The 23,301-nt window shown below is 44.9% G+C and overlaps 1 protein-coding gene across 1 annotated transcript in view; it reads left to right on the top strand.

The window, feature by feature from the left end:
* Window positions 1-611: 611 nt before the first annotated feature.
* RFT1 (RFT1 homolog) overlaps window positions 612-23,301 on the top strand; it is a 65,462-nt gene continuing 42,772 nt past the window's right edge. Inside the window, exons 1-4 of the mRNA XM_040359452.1 lie at window positions 612-981; window positions 2,966-3,051; window positions 13,307-13,423; window positions 19,933-20,122. Of these exons, the coding sequence (XP_040215386.1) occupies window positions 916-981; window positions 2,966-3,051; window positions 13,307-13,423; window positions 19,933-20,122 (459 nt within the window). The 5' untranslated portion in view covers window positions 612-915. The remainder of the gene's footprint in view (window positions 982-2,965; window positions 3,052-13,306; window positions 13,424-19,932; window positions 20,123-23,301) is intronic.

Raw genomic sequence — 23,301 nt, 5'->3', positions numbered from 1 at the left:
GCACAGTGGCTGTGTTTGATGGCATGGCACAGTGGCTGCTTTTGATGGCATGGCACACTGGTGACAATTGATGGCACAGTGGCTGTGTTTGATGGCATGGCACAGTGACTGCGTTTGATGGCATGGCACAGTGGTGACAATTGATGGCACAGTGGCTGCATTTGATGGGCACAGTGAGGCTGCAATTGTTTTTTTTTTTTTTTTTTTCGTTTACGCCCCCCCAAAAATTTTGAGCACCAGCCGCCACTGTTCATTAGTGAATTGAGCTGATAGATTTATTGGAACAATTCATACAGTGTAGTTTACAAACTTGTTTAGATATAGGAATGGGACAGAAGTTAATTGAAATACAATGTGGAAATGAAAATAGGATTTAACATTTTCACCATACATATACTTAAGCTAATACACAGCTGGAAGTTTCTGAGTACACAAAAGAGTCTAAAAGAAGGTTATACGAGAAACACTGCTGTAATAAATTGCAAAGATTTTATTTATTTTTTTCAGCAAAAACAGTTCAAACAAATCAGCTGCCATAAAGCAATATTCTCTCCCGCCAGTAGGTGGCAGCAGCAATGCTGAAGAAGTGTGTTACAGGGAGATCACATGACCAGCCCCTTGATCAGTGACAGCTAAGACTTCCGCCAGTATTTCCTGAGGGCTTTCGGTTTGCTTCGCTGCAGAGTTGTCGTTGAGTGACGATTGTATATACCTAAGAAAAAGAAAAAAAAGTGCTGGTAGTATTTATCGATAAAATTGGTCGGTCGATATGCGACGTATGTATATGAATGAAGCTCTACCCATAACAAAGATGGTGGCGCCAGCCTCATCCAGGAGACTGTAATGTTTCGTAGAACTATTAGAACATAGAAGTACTACCTGCTGAATACCTGTTCGCTGCAACTCACCTGAACAATGGGGTCTCCGGAAGATGTGCTCACAGACACCACAAAGCTGGCATCTTACACTATGCTTCTGCAGGTACTGTGCCAATACAGAGACTGAATATATATATGACCCATTACATGGAATCTGCTGGAAATCAGTGCTATTCTATTTATCTTCCCATATTTCATTGTGTATGCTTACAAAGTCCAGAAGCCTTTTGGTTTAAAATAGTTCCTTGATAAGGAGGTTGAATTTCTCTTTGAGGGCTCATTCAGACGCTGGGCACTGAGTCCTGTCCTACATACAGAGCTGCCTATTGCTGTATCTCCACCTTAGCATTGTGTGCTGACAGCCTGTAGATGTGGATGCAGACGCAGTGGTGTGCACGGTGTCTGCGTTTGGATCCAAACACCCGCTCCCAGCCACATGTGGAAATCTAGACATGCGACAGTGTCTGTGCAGCTGCTGCATGTACATCAACTTCTATAGGCTGCCTGCATTAAACGCCTAGATGGAGGAAAACGCAGCAGACGGCCTCTCTGCATGGGGGATAGGACTCCGCGCCTGTCAGAATGAGCCCCAAAGCTCATTTCATATAGCAGCAGTGTTTATGCCCCCCCCAAACCATCTGCAGTGGATTGCTTTTCAAAGGAGGGGAGGTTTGCAGCTGCTTCGGGAGGTGATACTGCCTTCTACTGATGCCAGTTTTTTTTTTCTTTTGAACAGCAATTTTGCCAATCACATTCGGCTTACAGTTCTGGCGCAGTCCCATATACTTACATGGGAGAGTTTGACAGGTGGTGTCATCTCTCAAACTGGGCATGCTGCATTAAAATCACTGCATCATGCAGATGCAAAATATTTCAACCACAGCAATGTGTAATAATCTGAGTGGCACCATGTCTTGTAGGTGGTCAGGGTTTGGTAAAAACGCAATTCAACTGTTTGTTTTTTTATTCCCGCCCATGTGAAAGGAGTTTTAGTTAAAGTGGAGCTCCACCCAAAAGGGCAAGTTCCACTTTAAGCATTCCCCCTACCCTGCCACATTTGGCATGTTTTTTTTTTTGAGGGGGAGATCGGATACCTAGTTTTAAGGTTCTCCTCTCCCACTCCCTTCCTGCAGTCTCCTGGGACACGTCACAGGTCCCAGAAGACTGGCGGACCATTCAGCAGGTGCAGCTCGACTCGCACCTGGCTGTGAAGCCGCAAGCTGTCACAGGTGGGTGCCCACAGATGACATGCCGGGGAGAGAAGCGAAGTTTCGGGCGACCTCATCGCTGGATCCTGGGATAGGTGAGCGTGTTTATCAAAAGTCAGCAGCTACAATTTTTGTAGCTGCTGACTTTTAATTAACACAAAAATGACTGGAGCTCGTTTTTTAAAAGGTGAAACTGTTATTCCATTTTTAAACAGGGAGCCCATCATTTAGACCCAACTTGGCTTCTTCCTAAACAAAAAATACATGTTGTGCATTAGAGATGAGCTTTGGCGTGTGCGCCGCGCCACAGCCACATGTTTACAAGGGATGTGTATACGTGCAGCTGCGGGGAATGCCTCTGCCACTTATGATTGGCACAGCACAATGACCGCTTTCTGCCAGGGTCACTCGGGTAAGTTCAGACTAGGATCCGACCACATCTGAGCTCATTGCTATTCCTGACCTTTCATCTACGAGGCTGGAGGAAGTATCGATGGACTACAAGTGAGATGACTTCACAGCCCATGTGCTCCATTGAGAATACAGTCCCTCTGATGTGGTGACAGGTAGGACCTGTAGTGGTGTTTTTTTTTTCTTCTTACTCACAGCTGTCAATTTAAATTTGACAGGAGCTGACGGGACTGTGACCATCTTTCGTGTTACACTCGATATGGTCAGAAAGGTGGAGTTGGCTTTTAAGGGTTAGGATGACAGTCGGACATCTAGCATTATTTTTAATCGAAGTTGAGCAGAGGCAGTTTTTATATTTCTCCCACAGTCTTCCACCTAACTTGGGTTATGATGTAATAGACTGAGAAAAGTTGTGGTTGTAAATGAGCATAGTATATGAGTATTAAGATGATCTCCTTCTCTCCACAGGTTCTCTTTCGTCTCCTTACTTTTGCTTTAAATGCATTTACTCTGCGGTATGTTTCAAAGGAAATCATTGGCATTGTAAACGTGCGGTAAGTACTATAAGTTTATTTGTAGATTTTGTGAACTTGTAGTTTGATTTGCTAAGAAACAATGATAAGGCCTAATGCACACTGGACAGCTGCTCTTTTTGGCTTCAGGCCTTTATTTCTGCGGCCAATAAACTCCCCAGCATGTTATCCTATGTGTCCATGCACACATAGGCTGTTATCATCATTTTTGCCAGGGCATTTTCTATCTGGAAAACCCCCACAGAACAGTGGGGTTGTTTAGCTCTAAAAACGCTCTAACTTTGATAAAAGCTTAAAAATGCAGCATTTATTATTATTATTATTATTATTATTATTAAGGTACTTATATAGCGCCGTCAATTTTCGCAGCGCTTTACATATACATTGTACATTCACATCGGTCCCTACCCTCAAGGAGCTTACAATCCAAGGTCCCTAACTCGCATTCATATACTAGGGACAATTTTAGACGGAAGCCAATTAACCTATCAGAATGTCTTTGGAGTGTGGAAGGAAACCGGAGTACCTGGAGGAAACCCACGCAGGCACGGGGAGAACATGCAAACTCCAGGCAGGTAGTGTCATGGTCGGCATTCAAACCAGTGACCCTTTTTACTGCTAGGCAAGAGTACTACACTCTACACCACTGTGCCGCCCTATCAGCGTTTTAAAAAAAATATATTTCTCCTACGCCTTCCAGGACGGCACACCAGAGAGATAAGGGCTCCTCCCACAGGAAACACAATCAATTGACAAGTTTGTTATAAGTTCCCACCCCTCCCCTTGCTCCTCAGTATTTTGATTGTGTTTCTCCCGAACACAGCGGCACGTTTGTTGTTTTATATTACCTGGAGACGGTGAAGTCGAAGGGTACCCCTGTTGAGGCAGGTTCAGGGAGGCCGGGGAGAGCTGAACTGACCTGTTGGCTTCGGTCGCTCACAGGTCGCCACAAAGACAGGCATGGATGCTCTGAGCTGTGGTGAAAAAGCCATCGTCCCTCTGCACAAAAATCCGCCACGCTGCTAACTCTTCTTCCTGGGGGGGTTTGCAGAGGAGCATTGCGCTCCAGACCTCGTTCGGAGGTACAGGAAGCGCGTCACCGGAGAGTGGGCGTTCCCTACACGGCAACCCGGAAGTGACGCCTCGGCGTGGAGAGCAGCGTGGAGCGGTGGGGTCGGCGGCGGATAAACCCTGCGAACAGGTACCGGCAAGCCAAGGACCCAGTCAACCTCCTCATGATGGAAGAGGAAGGGAAGACTAGCGCTGCGGCTACCAAATCCAGATCGGGGGTCGGTGAGTACTGTCCCTCCTGGAAAGGGAGAAAAGGGGAGAGTGAGAGTTCCTGAGTCGCAGGATGCAGCTGGTAACGGCTGCCTTCCTCGTTCTCTCTCTCTTTTCTCCCTAGTACAGCCTGCAGCTCTGAAGTGGGAAGAAATAACATGGTTGTTTTTATTATGTCCCCTCTCTAACAGAATCTCCCGGTGAAACCCAGGGGGCCTCTGCTCAATCCTCAGCATCTGCTAGTGGTAGTTCCTCTAAAAAATGTGGAAACTGTAAAGATAAACTCCCAAAATCCTATACCAAACCCTTCTGCCACAAATGTATTAACCAGTTGGCTGGGAAGGAAGCAGCTGCCATGATGAAAGATTTTCTCTTGTCAATGCAGTCTGAAATGTTGGCCACGGTTAGAGCTCTCAGGGAGACAGCCACACAAGCAGCCACAGGCCCTAGCACAGAGGAACCGGCCCCTAGAGAGACTTCAAGTTCTCAGGGAAGGCTAGTTGCAGGACCCAGTACCCCTTTCTTATCCTCCCAGGTCTTTTCTCATGATCTGGAGGAAGAGGAAAGTGAGGTCATGAGCCAGGTCACTAGACATAGCTCAGAGGGTGAGGAGGATAGAGACTCAGTCATGTCTCAGGAAGAAGGAAAATTGAAAAGATTCCTCTTCTCAGCAGAGGACGTGGACAGTCTCCTTCAGGCAATCTATGCCACTGAAGAAATTCCAGAGGTTCCTAAAACGACCTCTGCACAGGATAAGGTGTATAGGGGACTCAGTGAAACACAGGATAGAGTCTTCCCTCTCCACCAATCTCTAAAAGAAATAATCCTACAAGAATGGAAATATCCAGAAAGGAGACTAACCACTCAGAAAACCTGGAAACGGAAATACCCGTTCACCCAATCAGTTGGGGAAGCTTTCTTTAAACTTCCAAAACTGGATGCGGCCCTGTCTCAGGTCACTAAACAGTCAGACCTCTCATTTGAAGATGCTGGCAGTATTAAAGATCTAATGGATCGTAGGACCGAATCACTCCTAAGAAAAGCATGGGAGGCTAACACAGCTTCTATGGCCCCAGCATTAGCTGCGACCTGTGTAGCCAGGAATGCAGACCTATGGGTAGAGAAACTGGCAGAACACCTCGGCCAGTTTACAGAGTCAGAGGAAATCTTGGGGTCTCTATCTTTGATAGGAAAAGCTGTCGCATACTTGGCAGATGCCGCTTTGGAAACTACCAAAGCTTCAGCCAAAACAGCGGCCTTGATTAACTCGTCCAGGCGAGCTATCTGGGTTAAAGCCTGGGATGGGGATGTCACATCAAAGGGAAAACTATGTGGACTCCCTTTCCAGGGTTCACTTCTGTTTGGCCAAGGATTGGATGATGTCCTAGCTAGGTCTTCAGAAAAGGGAAAGAAATTCCCTGTGAAACCTAAGAAAGATGGGTTTAAGAAGACTTTTCGAGGCCCCCAGGGGCAGAACAAGCAGAAATATAAAAGAGAACCCAATAGGCGCTGGTTTTATGGCAAAGGGAACAAAAAGAATAACTTACTCTTTCCCTCCGCCAAGGCTGAGGCTAAACAGGCCAAGTGACGCCAAGGTCAAGGTAGGGGGGAGGCTGTCCCAGTTTATACAACAGTGGGAAAATATTTCAGACAGTCCCTACATACACAAGCTTATAAGGGATGGGTTCCGCCTGGAATTTGTCACCTTTCCCCCCCCTATGATCACCCTCACGCAGCTCCCCAAGGATACCCTAAAAAGAAGGGCCCTCTTGGAGGGGGTTCAGGAATTGGCAGAGCAACTAGTAATAACACCAGTGCCAGTAGAACAGCAATACCGGGGGTTCTATTCCCACGTGTTTTTGGTTCAGAAACCATCAGGAAAATTCCGCCTGATAGTAAACCTAAAAAAACTAAACGGATTTTTAGAACAAAAGAAATTCTCCATGGAGAGTATTTACTCAGTAAGAAAGAACCTCATGAAGGAAACCTACATGACGACCATAGACCTGAAGGACGCCTATTTGCACGTGCCAATTCACGTGGACCATCAGGCCTTTTTGAGGTTTGCGGTGGTGGTAGGGGAGGAAATCTTTCATTGGCAGTTCAGGGCACTACCCTTCGGCCTAACCTCCAGCCCCAGAATCTTTACAAAGATACTGGCAGAGGCAGTAGCATTCCTACATCTTCAAGGAATATGCCTTATACCATACCTGGACGATCTACTGATCTCCGGTCAGACAGAGTCACAGGTTCAGAGGGATACCAACAGGGTGATGGAGTTTTTAGAAAGCCTAGGCTGGATTATCAATTTAGAGAAATCCTCCCTCATACCAGAACAGGTAAAAAATTTCCTGGGCTACACTATAGACTCCAGGCTTCAGACGCTCTTCCTGCCAGAGGAAAAAATAAGAAAATTAGTGTCAGGAGCAGAGAATCTGGTGAGATTCCCCAGACTTCCCAGGAGGTCAGTTATGAGAGTGCTAGGCTTAATGTCGGCATCCATACCAGCAGTAGTCTGGTCCCAATTACATGCAAGGATGCTCCATTTTTTCTTTCTGTCTTCTTGGGACAAGAAGAAGGAATCCCTGGATCAGGAGATTGTACTCACCCCTCAGGTCCTGTCATCCCTAGAGTGGTGGACCAGTCACCAAAACCTAAGGGAAGGTCGACCTTGGGCACAATGGGATCCGGTAAAATTGACTACGGATGCCAGCACATGGGGGTGGGGTGCCCACTTGGGAAAGAAAAAGGCCCAAGGAAGATGGTGCCACCTCCTGGCTCATCAATCTTCCAATACCAGGGAGCTCAGAGCAGTGGGAGAAGCTCTGAAGGCCTTCCAGCAAGATGTCACAGACAGGGAGGTCCAGGTGAGCTCAGACAACGCTACAGTAGTAGCCTACCTGAATCACCAAGGCGGTACCAGATCCGGTCCCCTATTGGAACTAACCATGAAAATCCTGGGTTGGGCAGAGAAGAATGTCACCTCCATCTCAGCCATACATATAAAGGGGACAGACAACATAGAAGCGGACTTCCTCAGTCGCCAACAATTAAGACAGGGGGAATGGGAATTGAGTCCCGAGGTCTTTCAGGCCTTAGTTCTTCAGTTTGGCGAACCAGACATAGATCTGTTCGCGAACCGGAAGAACAGGAAAGTGAACAGGTACTTCTCAGCCTCGGTAGAACGGGATTCCGAGGGCCTGGATGCGCTGTCCCAGAACTGGCACTTCAGAATGGCCTACGCTTTCCCACCCCTGGCGCTAATTCCGCGGGTACTTCAGAAAGTCAGCAAGTCCCCAGGTCAGGTCCTCCTTATTGCCCCATGGTGGCCAAGGAGGACATGGTTTGCGAACCTGAGGTTCATGTCAGTAGCAGAGCCTCTGAGACTCCCAGCCAGGACAGATCTTCTCAGACAAGGTCCAGTGTTTCACTCGAGACCAGAGTTCTTTCAGCTAACAGCCTGGTTAGTGAGCGCCAGATTCTGAAACAAAAAGGTTGTTCAGAAAGGGTGATTGATACTCTCCTTACAAGTAGAAAACCGGTCACCAGACAGATCTACTCAAAGATATGGAGAACTTTCCAGACCTGGAGTAGAAAAAGACAAAAGTCTTCCCAGTCGGTTCCGGTTATCCTGGATTTTCTCCAGGATGGAGCAGACGCCGGGCTTAAGGTTAGCACCCTGCGAGTACAGGTAGCGGCCCTCTCGGTGTACCTGGATAAAAGATTAGCGAAGGACGACCTAGTTAAGAGGTTCTTACTAGCTAGGGAAAGAATGTCCCCCGTCCTTAAAAGCTTCTGTCCACCATGGGACCTTACTAGGGTATTAGAGTCATTATCTATGCCCCCTTTTGAACCTTTAGAGAAAGTTTCCCTTAGGTTCCTTACGTTAAAATTAACTTTTTTGTTGGCTATTACTACAGCCAGGAGGGTAGGAGATCTGCAAGCTCTGTCTATGAAAGAGCCTTTTCTTAGGGTGCAACCAGACAGGGTCACTCTTAGGGCAGATCCCTTATACCTACCTAAAGTAGCATCCTTACTCAACAGGACGCAAGAAATGATATTGCCGTCCTTTTGTTCAGAACCAAAGAACGAGAAGGAGTTTAAGTTCCACTGTTTGGACGTAAGAAGATGTCTTCTTATATATTTAGATAGAACCAAAAGTTTCCTGAAAACTGACCATCTCCTAATCCTCTATGGTGGGGTCAGGAAGGGGTTACAGGCCTCAAGGCCATCAGTCTCCAAATGGATTAGAGAAGCTATTACAGAGGCTTATCAGTGTGCAGGAGAACCAGCTCCACTTAATATCAAAGCTCATTCAACCAGATCTCTGGCGACATCTTGGGCGGAGAGAGCAGGTGCCTCCTGGGACCAGATCCGTACTGCGGCTACCTGGTCAAGTCATCACACCTTCCTGAAACACTACCGTGTAGAATTGTTGTCACAGCAAGACCTGGCTTTCGGTCGGAAGGTCCTCCAAGCTGTGGTCCCACCCTGAGGTAGGCCTGAGGTCCTTTTATATCCTCTCTGGTGTGCCGTCCTGGAAGGCGTAGGAGAAAACCTACGTTAGATCTACCGGTAACGGTATTTCTACGAGCCTTCCAGGACGGCAGGCCTACTACCCACCCTATGTGAAGAAAGGTAAGCTATATGCTAAAGGGTAAGTACCGATGGGGTGCCCCTTGTGAACCAGTTCAAGATTACTTTTTTTAAATACTGAGGAGCAAGGGGAGGGGTGGGAACTTATAACAAACTTGTCAATTGATTGTGTTTCCTGTGGGAGGAGCCCTTATCTCTCTGGTGTGCCGTCCTGGAAGGCTCGTAGAAATACCGTTACCGGTAGATCTAACGTAGGTTTTTTGTGGGAGTATAGTTTTGCTAAAAACCACTATAGCTAATAAAAAAACGCTACTGCAAAAAATGTCCAGTTTGCATGAGGCCTAAAGTTTGTCTTTTAAAGAGAAGTAAAGTTATTTTTTTTTGGGGGGGGGGGGTTACATAGGTGGATGCAGCATCGGTCCAGTGCTGCATCTGTCCCCCGGCGTCTCTGCACTGAGAACCGAGCGATCGAACATCGCCGATGGGTGTCAATCTCCACAGCTCCTCCTCGCTCACTGGAGCGCTGAACCATGGAGGGGCAGGAAGTGGCCGTCTCAGGCTCTCAGCGGCTCGCTGAGAAGCTGAGACGTGTGTCAGTCCAGGCACCTGGTGGATCCAGACTTCCATTGTTGTGATGAGGCGGTGCCTTTGACTGATTTCTGTGACGTCAGCAGAAAGCGGACTTCAGTCAAAACAAATTGCACTCCATTGGAGAAGTCCAGCCAACAAGCTTTGGCTGGACTTCTCCTTTAAGTGCTGCTGAATAATGAGGTGACTCTTATGGTCTAAGACCTTTCTCTACACCACATCCCTTATATATTCTTCTGAATGGGTGTTTCCCAAATCTTTTTATATATAAGCTAGGTCCTTATCTATCAGTAGGAATCCTTACTTCTAACTAGCGTTTTGGCTATTGACATTTTTGTCTTTAGATTCCAAGGTGGCACTTAATCAGCCATAGAAGGGGCAATATGGCCCTGGCCCTGTTAATGCTGTATAACAATGTAAATTGCCCAAGAAGGGGAGAGGGGGGAGGCACCAGACTTGCCCAATACACGACAAACATGGCGACACCATTAGGATAACCTTCACACAATGTATGCTGCTTTATTGCAAGATAGACCACCTGTAGTTTTTCGTGTGTTGGGCAAGTCTGGCGCCTCCCTCTTCTCCCCTCCTTGGGCAATTGACATTGTTGTACAGCATTACCAGGACACTAGTATGGGCCCAAATCCTTCATGGCTGATGTGACACCTGACGACTTGTACTTGGCTCTTTATCCAGGTGAACTGTGCTGCTGGTGGTTGTCTTCTGCTGTTCGAGTTCCACCCCACTGCTCTCTTCTGTCATACTCAGAATCTGAAAGGCCTCCTTGCTTTTGTAATTTTTTTTGGACATGGCATATAGGTGACACTGTACTTGGTGTGACAGTGATCAGGTACACAGTTGCTGGTGTGAACTAGTCTGATGCTGGTACAAATACTACTGGCTACATTCGTAACACATACTTGTGTGATGGTAACACTGGTTTAGATGTTTTATGGCTTCACTGATGACGCTGGTACAGGTGTTGCTGAGAGCACTGGAAACACTGGAACAGGTTTTGCCGGCAGCATTAAAAATGTATTTAAAAAGAGGGGTGTTAGTAGCATATATTTGCATTCATATGGAAGCCAACCTGCCCTGTTAACATTAAACATGTTAGGGACTAGGGGTCAGCCGATTATCAGGGGCCGATTTTCAAATTTTTCTAATTATCGGTATTGGTCAAACGTACCAATATTGCCTATATTGGTCAGACCTCTTCCCCCTATCCCTGTGCGGCGCTCTCTGACAATCTCTGTTAGCGGTGCGGCGGTCAGTAGAGAGATGACATCATCTCTCACTGCCTGCCTGGCATCGCCGCTGTTCTGCCCCTACACGAAGGCTACTCTTGTCAGAGCTGCAGCCAAGGGCGAGCAGAGAGATAGTTACGTCATCTCTCACCGCCTGCCCACCCACATGTGGAAGTTTACCCGCTCGGACGCTGCTGGACAGAGGCTGCCAGAAGCAGTGTAAATAGTGACAGGCTGCATATGGGTGACAGGTGACATTCTGCATCTAGGTGGCAGGTTATGGTGACGAGCTGCATATGGGTGTCAGATGACAGTGGAAGGGATAATGCTGCATCTGGGTGGCAGGTGACAGTGGCAAGTATCATGATGCATCTGTGTGACAGTGGCAAGTGACATGCTGCATCTGGCTGGCAGGTGACGGTGACAAGTGACAAGCTGCATATAGGTGGCAGATGACAGGGGCAAGTATCATGCTGCATCTGGGTGGCAGGTGAAAGTGGCAAGTGACATGCTGCATCTGGTGGCAGATGACAGGGGCAAGTATCATGCTGCATCTGGGTGGCAGGTGACAGTGGCATGTGACATACTGCATCTGGTGGCAGGTGACGGTGATGTACAGAATATCGGCACTTGATATCCGCCCTGAAAAACTATATTAATTGACCCCTATTAGGGACCAGAGGGACTCGTCTGGTCCCTTAGATATATCTTAATGTTTCAAGTCAATTTTGTATTTTTTTTATTTATTTTTATTATTGGTGTAGTACATGCATTGAACTGGGAGCACAGTACAGTCTAAAGAAATGTTAAATATATGCAACTGTTCAGGGATGATATAGTATTGACATATGTGTCAACACCTTAGCATATTTGGGGTCTCTGTATTCAGGCTAAGGCCCCATTCACACTGGTGAAGTCCACCAACAGATTGGACTGCTCAGCAGGGGATCTCTCTGCTGATCCCCCTGCTGAGCAGGTGGATGACAGGTCAGTGTCTGCTGTCCTCTATGGGTGTTGGATGAAAAAGGGACTGCCTGTCTGTTTCCCTCTAAATGTCATCCAATTGAATCGGATGTTGGTGGGTGACAGCTGACATCTGCCGCTTCATAGAGTGACATAGATGGTCCGATCGGGTTCACCTGTCAATCTAACAGGTAGGCCCAATCAGTCCATCATTGTGAAAGGGACCTAAATAGAAAAAAAAAAAAGATTCTTACTGTAAATATTTAGAATAGTAAAAAGAATACAAAACACATTATACGTTGGGTGTTGGTTCACACTGGAATTGCACAGGAAAACGGAGCGTATCGGTGCAGTCACTGTGTTTTTCAGCCCATTTATTCAAACTGGATTGCACCTATACTATTACTAGCACTACTTTTTAAAAATGTACTGCAACCGGATTGCGGTACCAGGCAATCTGGTGCAGGCAAACGTAGTGGGTTTGCGATCTATGTTTGGGGTCACACCCAGTGTTTTTGGAACACTGTGCAAGCCCTAAATGAGAATTGCAGTTTTGTCAATTTTTCTGCTTAATGTAGCAAAAAAATTATTTGGGTTATTTTTAAAAACAAATGAGCAAATTTAAACCCCATGGGAGAGATTTACTAAGACTAGAGCACTCGAAATCTGCTTTAGCTGTGCATGGTAGCTAATCGGCTTGTTCAGTTAAGGAGAAGGGCCCTCTGATTCCTACTGTATTGTATTTGTACTGTCTACACTCAAGTTGTAAAGCGATGCGTAAACTGTTGGTGCTACATAAATCCTGTATTATAATAATAATAATAATAATTAAGCTTTGACAAAAAAACCTGGAAGCTGATTGGTTTCTATGCAGAGCTGCACCAGATTTTGCACTTGCCAGTTTTAGTAAATATCCCCCATGTGTTCTAAAACAAATGCATATTAAAAGAGAAAGTTTTAGATTAAATTATAATAAACATTTATACTCCCCTAGGTGGATGCAGCAAAGATTTTGATGCTGCATTTGTCCCCTGCCACCTCTACACCAAGAACTGAGCAATCAAACACCCCTGATCGCTCAGTTCTCACATTTCAGTAAATGGAGAGCTGGTGACGGTCAGTCACTGCTTTCTGTTTGTTCTGTCCCTCCAGCTCTCACTGGAATGCTGGGCTGTAGAGGGGGAAGGAGCAGCTGGCTCAGTCAGTCCAGGCATGTGGGTAAATCCTGACATTAAAGTCGGGATCTCTCCAGAGTCTGAACCGGCTGAGTGATATCAGCCAACAGTGAGCTTTTAGGAGTGCAGAAAAGAGTATCCCCAGGAGAAGTAGGGCCAAAAGAGTTTAAAAGAGTTTTGGCCCTACTTCTCCCTTCAAAATTTGGTCTGGTCACAAAAGTTTTTTGATAACCTCCAGACATGGAAGGGTTAAAGTGGAACTCCAGCCAACCTTCTTTTTTTCAAAACAAGAAAAAAAAGTGGGGAAGAATGTGAACCTCTTTCAGGTTATTATTGCTGTTCCACATTAGGTATTGAAATAAAATACAGTAGTTGTTACAGTATTTGTTTTTTATTGATCATTCTCATTTTTTTTAATTTTTTTAGGCTGACCCTATTATATACCACAGTAGTGTTCCTTGCCCGAGAAGCCTTTCGAAGAGCTTGCCTGAGCCACTCCACCAGGCAGAGCTGGACACAGACTATACACCTGACCTGGCTTGCGTGAGTATCACCACTGAAATGTCTCCAGGCTGTGCTATCAGATTCCATTACTGAAAATGCAAGCATATCCTTGTCATTCAAGTCAAGTTATTGTATTCTGTTGACTTTTGTTAACTGACCTAGCTATCTACTGTATTTAGATCAAGGTCATGTTGACTGACAGAATATATTACTCTGGGGCTTTTCATGAACTACGTCCTTATTTTCCAAGTATATTCTATTGCCACAGCCTTTTCTGTCAGTGCTTGTTCTTGACAGTTGCCTCCTTGGTGCGCTCTATAGAACCATTGCTCTTTTCCATTGACCCTATTTTGAGAGACAATTTAATTTCATAATGGGACACAAAATTACCTAGTACACTATAATGCATAAATACAAAGGATTTTATTAGGCAAATAATTAAAATCTTCACAACAAAAGTGAGGTACACTTTCCCTCTGGGGTATACACTCACCAGATGACTGAATAAACTGAGCCTTGTATACAAATTCCTCATGTTTAGACCTCCAACATCACTCCAGAAGCAGCAAGGGTTAATTTCCACTCACGGTCCATATAAAACACAAAGGCACTGACATAGTGTAATTCTGCTTTAATAAAAATAAAACCTGTGTCCCAACAACCCGCTTCCTATCTAACGTACAATGTATCAACTTGCAAAGAACATAAGAGTAGTCACCGCTCTCCTCCGAACACAAGTGCCGCACTTGTGCTGAGTGCACAGTGCTGGAGATACCTTTCCTGGTTACGATGAGCCAGCGGTGGAACGCACTCCTCTCACTTCCTGGTTACGCCGTCATGAATTAATTTCTCGAGACGTTTACTCATCCCTTTTTGAGTTCCGTTTGCTCCCCCTTCTTTTTCCTCTTCCATTTATTCACTTATATTTATATACTTATTTATACATTTAGATACAAAGGTTTATGTACCTTTTTTATATGTATTCCAAACATGTGTTTGCCTTAAGGTTTAATATGCACACAGTCATTCCATTCAGTATACGAATAATAGGGGTACTCAGTAATGATAAGCGGTTTATTCTGCTAATCTTAGATTTATACCCTAATTGCTGATGTTTTTTTTAAATGTGTGTATATATATTGTGAACTTTGGGGGTTCTTTAGCTCAGCGAGATAAGTGCTTAATCCGTAGTAGTGAACAAAAAGGGGTTTTTATTTGCAAACCAAACAAAACAAAACAACGCTTTCTTCAGCATAGGGAAAATCGTCAAAACAAAAGTCCTGCTTGTCTTCAGCACAAATGAAAAAAATCGTATTTTCCGGCGTATAAGACGACTGGGCGTATAAGACGACCCCCTAATTTTCCAGGAAAAATGTTGATTTTGGGATATACTCACTGTATAAGACTACCCCCTTCTTACTAGTCTTTCTGGAAGCTGAGGGGTAGCCAGAACCGCTGACAGAAACAGGCTTTTTCAAATCTCACTGTGCCATTACATTACATGCCCCGACTGTGCCATCACTTGCCCCTCACTGTACCATCACTTGCCCCTCACTGTGTCATCACTTGCCCCTCTCTGTGCCATCACTTGCCCATGTTTAGGAGAAGGAATGCCCCCGCTGACAAGGGTACTTTGTAGAATAACCTAGTTAGTTACGTTGGTGGATAATGGGATAACCATATTACATTGGTGGATAGTGGGATAACCATATTACATTGGTGGTAAGTGCTGGGAAGGTGCTTTACATGAGCGATCTGTATGATAATCAAGTTACATTGGTGGTAAGAAGAAGTAATACCCCATCACTTGCCCCCACTGTGCCTGACCGCAAACACTCACTTTTTTTTCCAGCGGTGACAGTCTCCCGTGCTGCGAGCGCGAGCATCAATGATTTGAAAGCCGCGCCTTCTCTTCAGAGTGTTCTGTGATAGGAGGAACACAAATTTTCCCAGCAGCGCCTCTGTTCTGTTTTCCGCCTATCACGGACGTCTTCTCATCTCGTCCGAGGATGAGAAGGGATCTGTGATAGGAGGAACACAGAACAGAGGCGCTGCTGGGAAGATTTGTGTTCCTCCTATCACAGAACACTCTGAAGAGAAGGAGCGGCTTTGAAATCATTCACGCTCGCGCTCGCAGCACGGGAGACTGTCACCGCTGGAAAAAAAAAGTGAGTACTGAGACCGTACCCGGCGTATAAGACGACCCCCGACTTTGGATGCATGTTTTTGCATCCAGAAAGTCGTCTTATACGCCGGAAAATACGGTATGTTTTTCCTTCAGCACAGCAAACAAAACAAAACATAGGCACATACGGTTTGGTAAGTATTCCAGTCCTTCTCAGCAGCATACAACTTCTGCAGACACCTTCACTTTCACACTCCTCCACCCTCTGTCAGCACTTCCTCTCCTTTTAGCTGACTTCCTGGAAGTTGTTAACTCCCTCAGAGGTCAACTCGGTTTTGAGACCTGACACAGGACCATTATTATTAGAACTAAGATTCTCTGCAACGTCATTATCACCAGCAGGTATCTCCACATTAGAGGGGTGTGTTGTGTAGCTAGGTCAAGATGCGTGGCACACGATCTTTGCACATAAAAAGAGCTTCTTCGGGCAATCTCGCACTCCATAGGCCCCTTTCTGAAGCGGACACTGTGCCCGGGTATGCCCCCAGGACCGACATCGCCAACACTGTATGTCCCCCATCTTTGGCACAGGAACCGACCTCCGTGGTTCTATGGCAGACTGTGTAAACCTGCGGACGCCAACGTCTGGCAAGGCTTCTCTCCTCGGGGTGGTGGCTGGTCTGGGTGTCCTTAGCGTGGGTTCCCGACGCTTGGCAGGCCCAAGCAGGTCCTCCACCACGGTGTACCGTTTGACCAGCTCGACCAGCTGGTCAGCGTTAGTAGGGTTTCCGTGGCTTACCCAGCGCTGTAGGTCATCTGGTAGGGACCGTAGGTACCAGTCCATCACCCCTCGTTCCACCATTTGTGGACCTGACAACTTTTCTGGCTGCAGCCATTTTTTAACTAACTGAATTAGTTCATGCATTTGGGACCTGGGTGGTTGGTCAGGTTTGTACCGCCAGCAATGCACCCTTTGAGCCCAGACGGCTGTGGTCACTCCCAGGCGGGCCAGGATCTCGGCTTTTAGACGCTCATAGTCCCTGATGTGCTCGGCTGGGAGGTCAAAATAGGCCTTTTGCGGGTCACCGGTGAGAAAAGGGGAGATAATGCCGGCCCATTGGTGCCGGGGCCACCCCTCTCTCTCTGCTATCCTTTCAAAGGTGGTGAGAAAGGCTTCCACGTCATCGCTGGGCGTTAGTTTTTGTAAGAAATGGCTGGCCCTCACAGACACTGGGTTGCTAGCGGCAACGACCGCTTGCTCTTGTCCCTGAGCCAGCTGCTGTACTGCTTTCTGCAAGGCAGCCACCTGTGCTTGAGTGGACTCCTACTGGGCTGTAAACTGAGCGGCTAGCAGCTGTGTGTTTTCTTGCTGCTGAGCCATCGCTTCCTCATGGCGACGGTTTGCCTCTGCTAACGCTTGCTGCTGGGTCACGGTGGCTTGCTGCTGGGTCACGGTGGCTTGTGCCAAAGCCTTAATGACCTCCTCCATGCCTTTGCCTGCTGTTTGTAATGCCTGGGCTGACTTCACCCAAGACATGCCATAAGTACACTGTCTCTTTAAATGTCAGTTTTTAGTTTTAAACGTTTTTTTGCGCCTGCAAATGCACTTTGCCCACATTCTCCGCCAGTTGTGAACTTTGGGGGTTCTTTAGCTCAGCGAGATAAGTGCTTAAACCGTAGTAGTGAACAAAAAGGGGTTTTTATTTGAAAACCAAACCAAACAAAACAACGCTTTCTTCAGCATAGGGAAAATCGTCAAAACAAAAGTCCTGCTTGTCTTCAGCACAAATGAAAAAAAGTCTGTTTTTCCTTCAGCACAGCAAACAAAACATAACACAGGCACATATGGTTTGGTAAGTATTCCAGTCCTTCTCAGCAGCATACAACTTCTGCAGACACCTTCACTTCCACACTCCTTCACCCTCTGTCAGTTCCTCTCCTTTTAGCGGACTTCCTGGAAGTTGGTAACCCCCTGTGTGCCTGAAAACCAGGGGTCAGAAGGGGAGGCTCTTTTCCCTCCCGAATGTCGCTTTAGAGCCTCCGAAATTTCAGGCCCCCAAATAACATTAAGAAAGACAGAGGACTGTAAGCCCATCCTCTCTGGATCCACTTTTAACTTCCCGGAATCTCTCACCCCCTCTGGGTGACCTCCTGAACCAGTGTTTTAAATGGACTAGACTCTGAAAATTGGAGCTATGTAGCATCCATCCAGGACCCAACCCTGGCATCCTGTTCTCTATATATATATATATATATATATATATATATTTTTTTTTTTTTCCTAACTCCGGCAGATACTGAATACAATGTTTTTACAGCTAGACAGTTCCTTGTAAAGAAGGTTCTTTTCCATATAATGTTATCGGTTAGCATGACTTAATTATGCAAACGTGACGAATTATGATATGTAATTGCTGTTTAAATATATTATGTGCAGTTTCTAAAATGACTATTTTGAATCATCACGGTGACTTGACACGACTGACGTCCTGCCTGTCTTCCGCTCTCTAATGCACCAATGGGAGCGGGCGGGCGGGCAGTGTCGTCTGATCCAATGGCCGTGGAGGAGGGATGATAGTTTCCAATGATGCAGAGTAGCCACGCCCTCTGTTGAAGTCGGAAGTGACGAAACGCTTCAGGGCGTGGCTACGACGGCGTAACCAGGAAGTGAGAGGAGTGCGTTCCACCGCTGGCTCATCGTAACCAGGAAAGGTATCTGCAACACTGTGCATTCAGGACAAGCGCGGCCCCTGTGTTCGGAGGAGAGCGGTGACTACTCTTATGTTCTTTGCAAGTTGATACATTGTACGTTAGATAGGAAGCGGGTTGTTGGGACACGGGTTTTATTTTATTAAAGCAGAATTACACTATGTCAGTGCCTTTGTGTTTTATATGGACCGTGAGTGGAAATTAACCCTTGCTGCTTCTGGAGTGATGTTGGAGGTCTAAACATGAGGAATTTGTATACAAGGCTCAGTTTATTCAGTCATCTGGTGAGTGTGAACCCCAGAGGGGAAGTGTACCTCACTTTTGTGGTGAAGATTGGGAGCTGGTGTAGGGTGCACTACTATTCCAACCCTAGAAGCACTTGCCACTTTCTGAACTGTGTTCTGCCAAACCACTTTGGGACTTTCATCATTCATTTATTTATTATCTACTTATGTGATTTTGGACTTCATCCATCCTTATCGCTGTTTTATCATTTTATGATCCAGTTTTGGGTCTATGTGTTTGATACAATTTTATATTTTTTGATAGATGAGTTTTCATTAACTTTAAACAGCTGCTGCAACGTTTATCATATCATACTGATTGGTATTTGATATTGATTTATTTATTTATTATATGATTATTTTTATATTCCTCTAGTGGAACCTCATTAACAGATAAATTATTTTCTTTGGCGCCGGGAAGTGCACTTTGGGCCCCCTTGTTTTAGTGTGCACCTTCTTTATAAATAATTAAAATCGCTGCATCTAAAAAAATAAGATTATACAGCTCAAAGCAGGATTTATCATTAGGCATACAGTGTTTCCCCAAAAATAAGACCTACTTTTATTTTCCAGGAGGGCTGCTATATAAGCCCTACCCCGAAAAATAAGCCCTAGTTTAAAATGCTTGTAAAATCCTATACTCCACTCTATTACAGTAGTATATAATGTACAATGTGTGGGTTTCTGTAATATAATTGTGACCTCCCGCTGATCTCCTCCTCTTCTCCCATATCTTGCAGAGATGGGAGCAGAGATGGGAGCAGGGAAAAGCGATCCGGCGTGGGAAGCGCTGTAACAAAGGTATTTCACACAATTTATATTACAGAAACACACACACACATTGTACATTATATACTACTGTAATAGAGTGGATTGTAGGATTTTACAAGCATTTTAACTTGGCTCACACTGGGGATTCCTGACAGGGAGGGAGAGGGGGAGAGAAGACATGACATTACATGGTAAGACCTACCCTGAAAATAAGCCCTACTGTGTCTTTTGTTGCCAAAATTTATTATTTTTGGGGAAACATGGTAGTTAACCTCTGCTGATATGCAGAAGAGACAAAGGCATCCCCCATTATTGTTACAAATAATCATCTTGTTTAAGGTTATTTAAATGTTGTATTTATGTAGTGAGCTACATTAGGAGAAATAAAATAAGAAAATGTACTTATAAAATAGTTATAGTAGATCTGCATTTCACATTGTTGCGTCCAAATATTTAATGTTTATGAGATTTCTGCTACAATGGTCAAAGTATGTATCCTAATTCTTCTGTGAATTGTTAGCAATTGGTTATTATATGCACTATAATGCCAACTTTCTTGCAATGATTTAAGAAAAGAGCATGCGTTTCCCATCTGACCATTTAAAAAATAATCATAGATCATCTATAGTCTGACATACTGTGTTGTGCAATGGTTTTAGTGTTCCATTAGGAATCGGCTGGTCGTTCATTCTAGGGTGGATATGGCTTAGAGTCTTGGAAGTCCCGGACCCTGAAATCATCCCACATTATGGCATCAGCGTTTTGGCTTTTGGAGTGTCTGCTGTGGTGGAACTTATAGCAGAACCATTTTGGGTACTTGCACAAGCTCATCTTTTCGTAAGGCTAAAGGTATGTAAGTATATAAACAGATATTTTATATAGATAAATTCAGTGCCTTGCAAAAGTATTCATACAGTCATGTTACAACCAAAAACGTAAGTGTAGTTTATGTGATAGACCAACACAAAGTGGCACAGAATTGTGAAGTGGAAGGAAAATGATAAATGGGTTTAAATTTTTTTTTTTTTTTTTTTTTTTTTTTTACAAATATCTAAAAAATGTGTGGCGTGCATTTGTATTCAGCCCCCTTTACTCTGATACTGCTAACTAAAATCTAGTGCAACCAATTGCCTTCTGAAGGCACCTAACTAGTAAATATAGTCTACCTGTGTGTAATTTAATCTCAGTATAAATACAGATGTTCATTAAAGCCCTGAGAGGTTTGTTGTGAGAACCTTAGTGAACAAACGGCATCATGAAGGCCAAGGAACACACCAGACAGGACAGGGATAAAGTTGTGGAGAAGTTTAAAGCATGGCTAGGTTATATAAAAAAAAAATATTCCAAGCTTTGAACATCTCTCGGAGCACTGTTCAATCCATCATCCGAAAATGGAAAGAGTATGGCACAACTGCAAACTTACCAAGACATGGCCGTCCACCTAAAATGACAGGCCGGACAAGGAGAGCATTAATCAGAGAGGCAGCCAGAAGATCCATGGTATCTATGGAGGAGCTGCAGAGATCCACAGCTCAGGTAGGAGAATCTGTCCACAGGACAACTATTAGTCGTGCACTCCACAAATCTGGCCTTTATGGAAGAGTGGCAGAAGAAAGACATTGTTGAATGAAAGCCATAAGTCCTGTTTGTAGTTTGCGAGAAGCCATGTAGGGGACACAGGAAACATGTGGAAGAAGGTGCTCTGGTTAGATGAGACCAAAATTGAACTCTTTGGCCTAAAAGCAAAATGCTATGTGTGGCGGAAAACCAACACTGCACATCACCCTGAACACACCACCCCCCCCGTAAAACATGGCAGTGGCAGCATCATGTTGTGGGGATGCTTTTCCTTAGCAGGGACAGGGAAGTTGGTCATAGTTGATTGGAAGATGGATGGAGCCCAATACAGGGCAATCTTGGAAGAAAACATGTTAGAGTCTGCAAAAGACTTGAGACTGGGGCAGAGGTTCACCTTCCAGCAGGAATACGACCCTAAACATACAGCCAAAGCTACAACAGAATGGTTTAGATCAGAGCATGTGTTAGAATGGCCCAGTCAAAGTCCAGACATAAATTCAATTGAGAATCTGGGGCAAGACTTGAAAATTGCTGTTCACCGACGCTCTCCATCCAATCTGAGCTATTTTGAAGAAGAATGGGCAAAAATGTCACTCTCTAGATGTGCAAAGCTGGTAGAGACATCCCCAAAAAGATTTGCAGCTGTAATTGCAGCAAAAGGTGGTTCTACAAAGTATTGACTTCAAGCCATTTATCATTTTCCTTCCACTTCACAATTATGTGCCACTTTGTGTTGGTCTATCTCATAAATTCCCAATAAAATACATTTACGTTTTTTGGTTGTAACATGACAAAATGTGGAAAATTTCAAGGGGTGGGAATACTTTTTTCAAGGCACTGTGTGTGTGTGTGTGTGTGTGTGTGTGTGTGTGTGTGTGTGTATATGAAACAGTACAACATTGGTTGATTGTACCATGGGAAACACTTTATTACTTGCCATAACCCTTCCCCCATTTTCATCCTCCATTAATTATCATGTATTAGAATCTAGAGCAGTGTTCCTGAATCTTTGTCCAATCAGGGTGCCCTTCAAATGTATTTTCAGTCTTGAGGCACCTCAGTCTGAGGCTTGGTCCACATTACTGTATGTCAGGGAATATTCAATGCAGCCTAACACAACGCTCTTTAGCAGACAGACAGAGGTTGTGTTAATTCTTAATGTTACCCAGACTCATTGGCAAATGTAGTGCTGCGGTACCCCAGGTGAAAGAGGCTGATCAAGAGCATCATAAATATCCTTTCCTGGGGGCACAATCCATGTTGTAACACAGAACCAAACTAATATAAACATAAGGACTTTCAGTGCGCTGCCAGGGAGACATAAGGCATTATACAAATATCAAAAGATGCTACCAATAAAATGTTTTTTATTGTACAAATGGCATAAAAAAAGGCATAAAAAAATTTAAGTTCGAGATTGTAAATGTGTTAAAGATATTAAATGACCTATAATACAGTTCTAGCTTATATGGATGTAGCATCCAATGGAGTATCAATACTTTTCGCCTCATCAGATATTCTTTGATCCATACAAGTTTGATCCAACTATTAAGAAACAGAAATATTATAGTATAATGTATGTGACCCAACGTTTTTACTCCATAAGTACAGTAAAACCTTGGAATGCAAGCATAATTCGTTCTGGAAGCATGCTTGTAATCCAAAGCACTTGTATATTAAAGCAAATTTTGCCATAACAAATAATGGAAACTCAAATGATTCGTTCCACAACCATTTATTCATAAATCCTTCTTCAGTTTTTAGTCCATATAAAAAGATTATAGTAATGTCAGGGCTCAAAATTTCAAGTCCTGAGCTACTAGCCAGGCCTCAAGAGTTACTCGCCACCAGTTGCCTCACCTAATTCATACTGCCCTGCGCCTAATTGCTCCCGTAAACACGCCCTCGTAGATTATCTCATGGAATGACAATGTTTTATGCAGAATCAAGTTACAAAATTAAATATTACCAACAACAACTTTAACAAAATGGGACAGGCCACTGGGGGCAGACCAGAAGGACAGGCCACTGGGGGAAGACCAGAAGGACAGGCCACTGGGGGCAGACCAGAGGGACAGGGCACTGGGGGCAGACCAGAGGGACAGGGCACTAGAACTGGGTCTCTTCCCCATTCTCTTGCTGTCTCCTCTGCAACTCCCATCCATCCTCTCTCTCTCTCTCCCATTCATCTCATCAGGAGCCTGTGTGTGCGGCTCCACGCTTGCATGTCCCCACTTCCCCCTTTTATTCAGGCTGGCAGAGAGGAGAGGAGCTGCAGCACAGCGGGAGGGAATACAATCCAGCGCTGAGATCCACACAACTGCACAGCCATTGACACCATAGCACAGCGCACACTGACAGCGCACAGCACACATTGAGACCAGTCTGTTCACAGTGGTCAGGCTAAACTGTTGGACACTTACATAGAGCACAAGGAGAAGAAAACTGCA

This window comes from Rana temporaria, chromosome 7 (genome assembly GCF_905171775.1).
Source record: "Rana temporaria chromosome 7, aRanTem1.1, whole genome shotgun sequence".
NCBI classification, from domain to species: domain Eukaryota; kingdom Metazoa; phylum Chordata; class Amphibia; order Anura; family Ranidae; genus Rana; species Rana temporaria.
The sequence above is the reverse complement of the archived record's forward strand: the minus strand, read 5'-3'. Positions and strand labels throughout refer to the sequence as shown.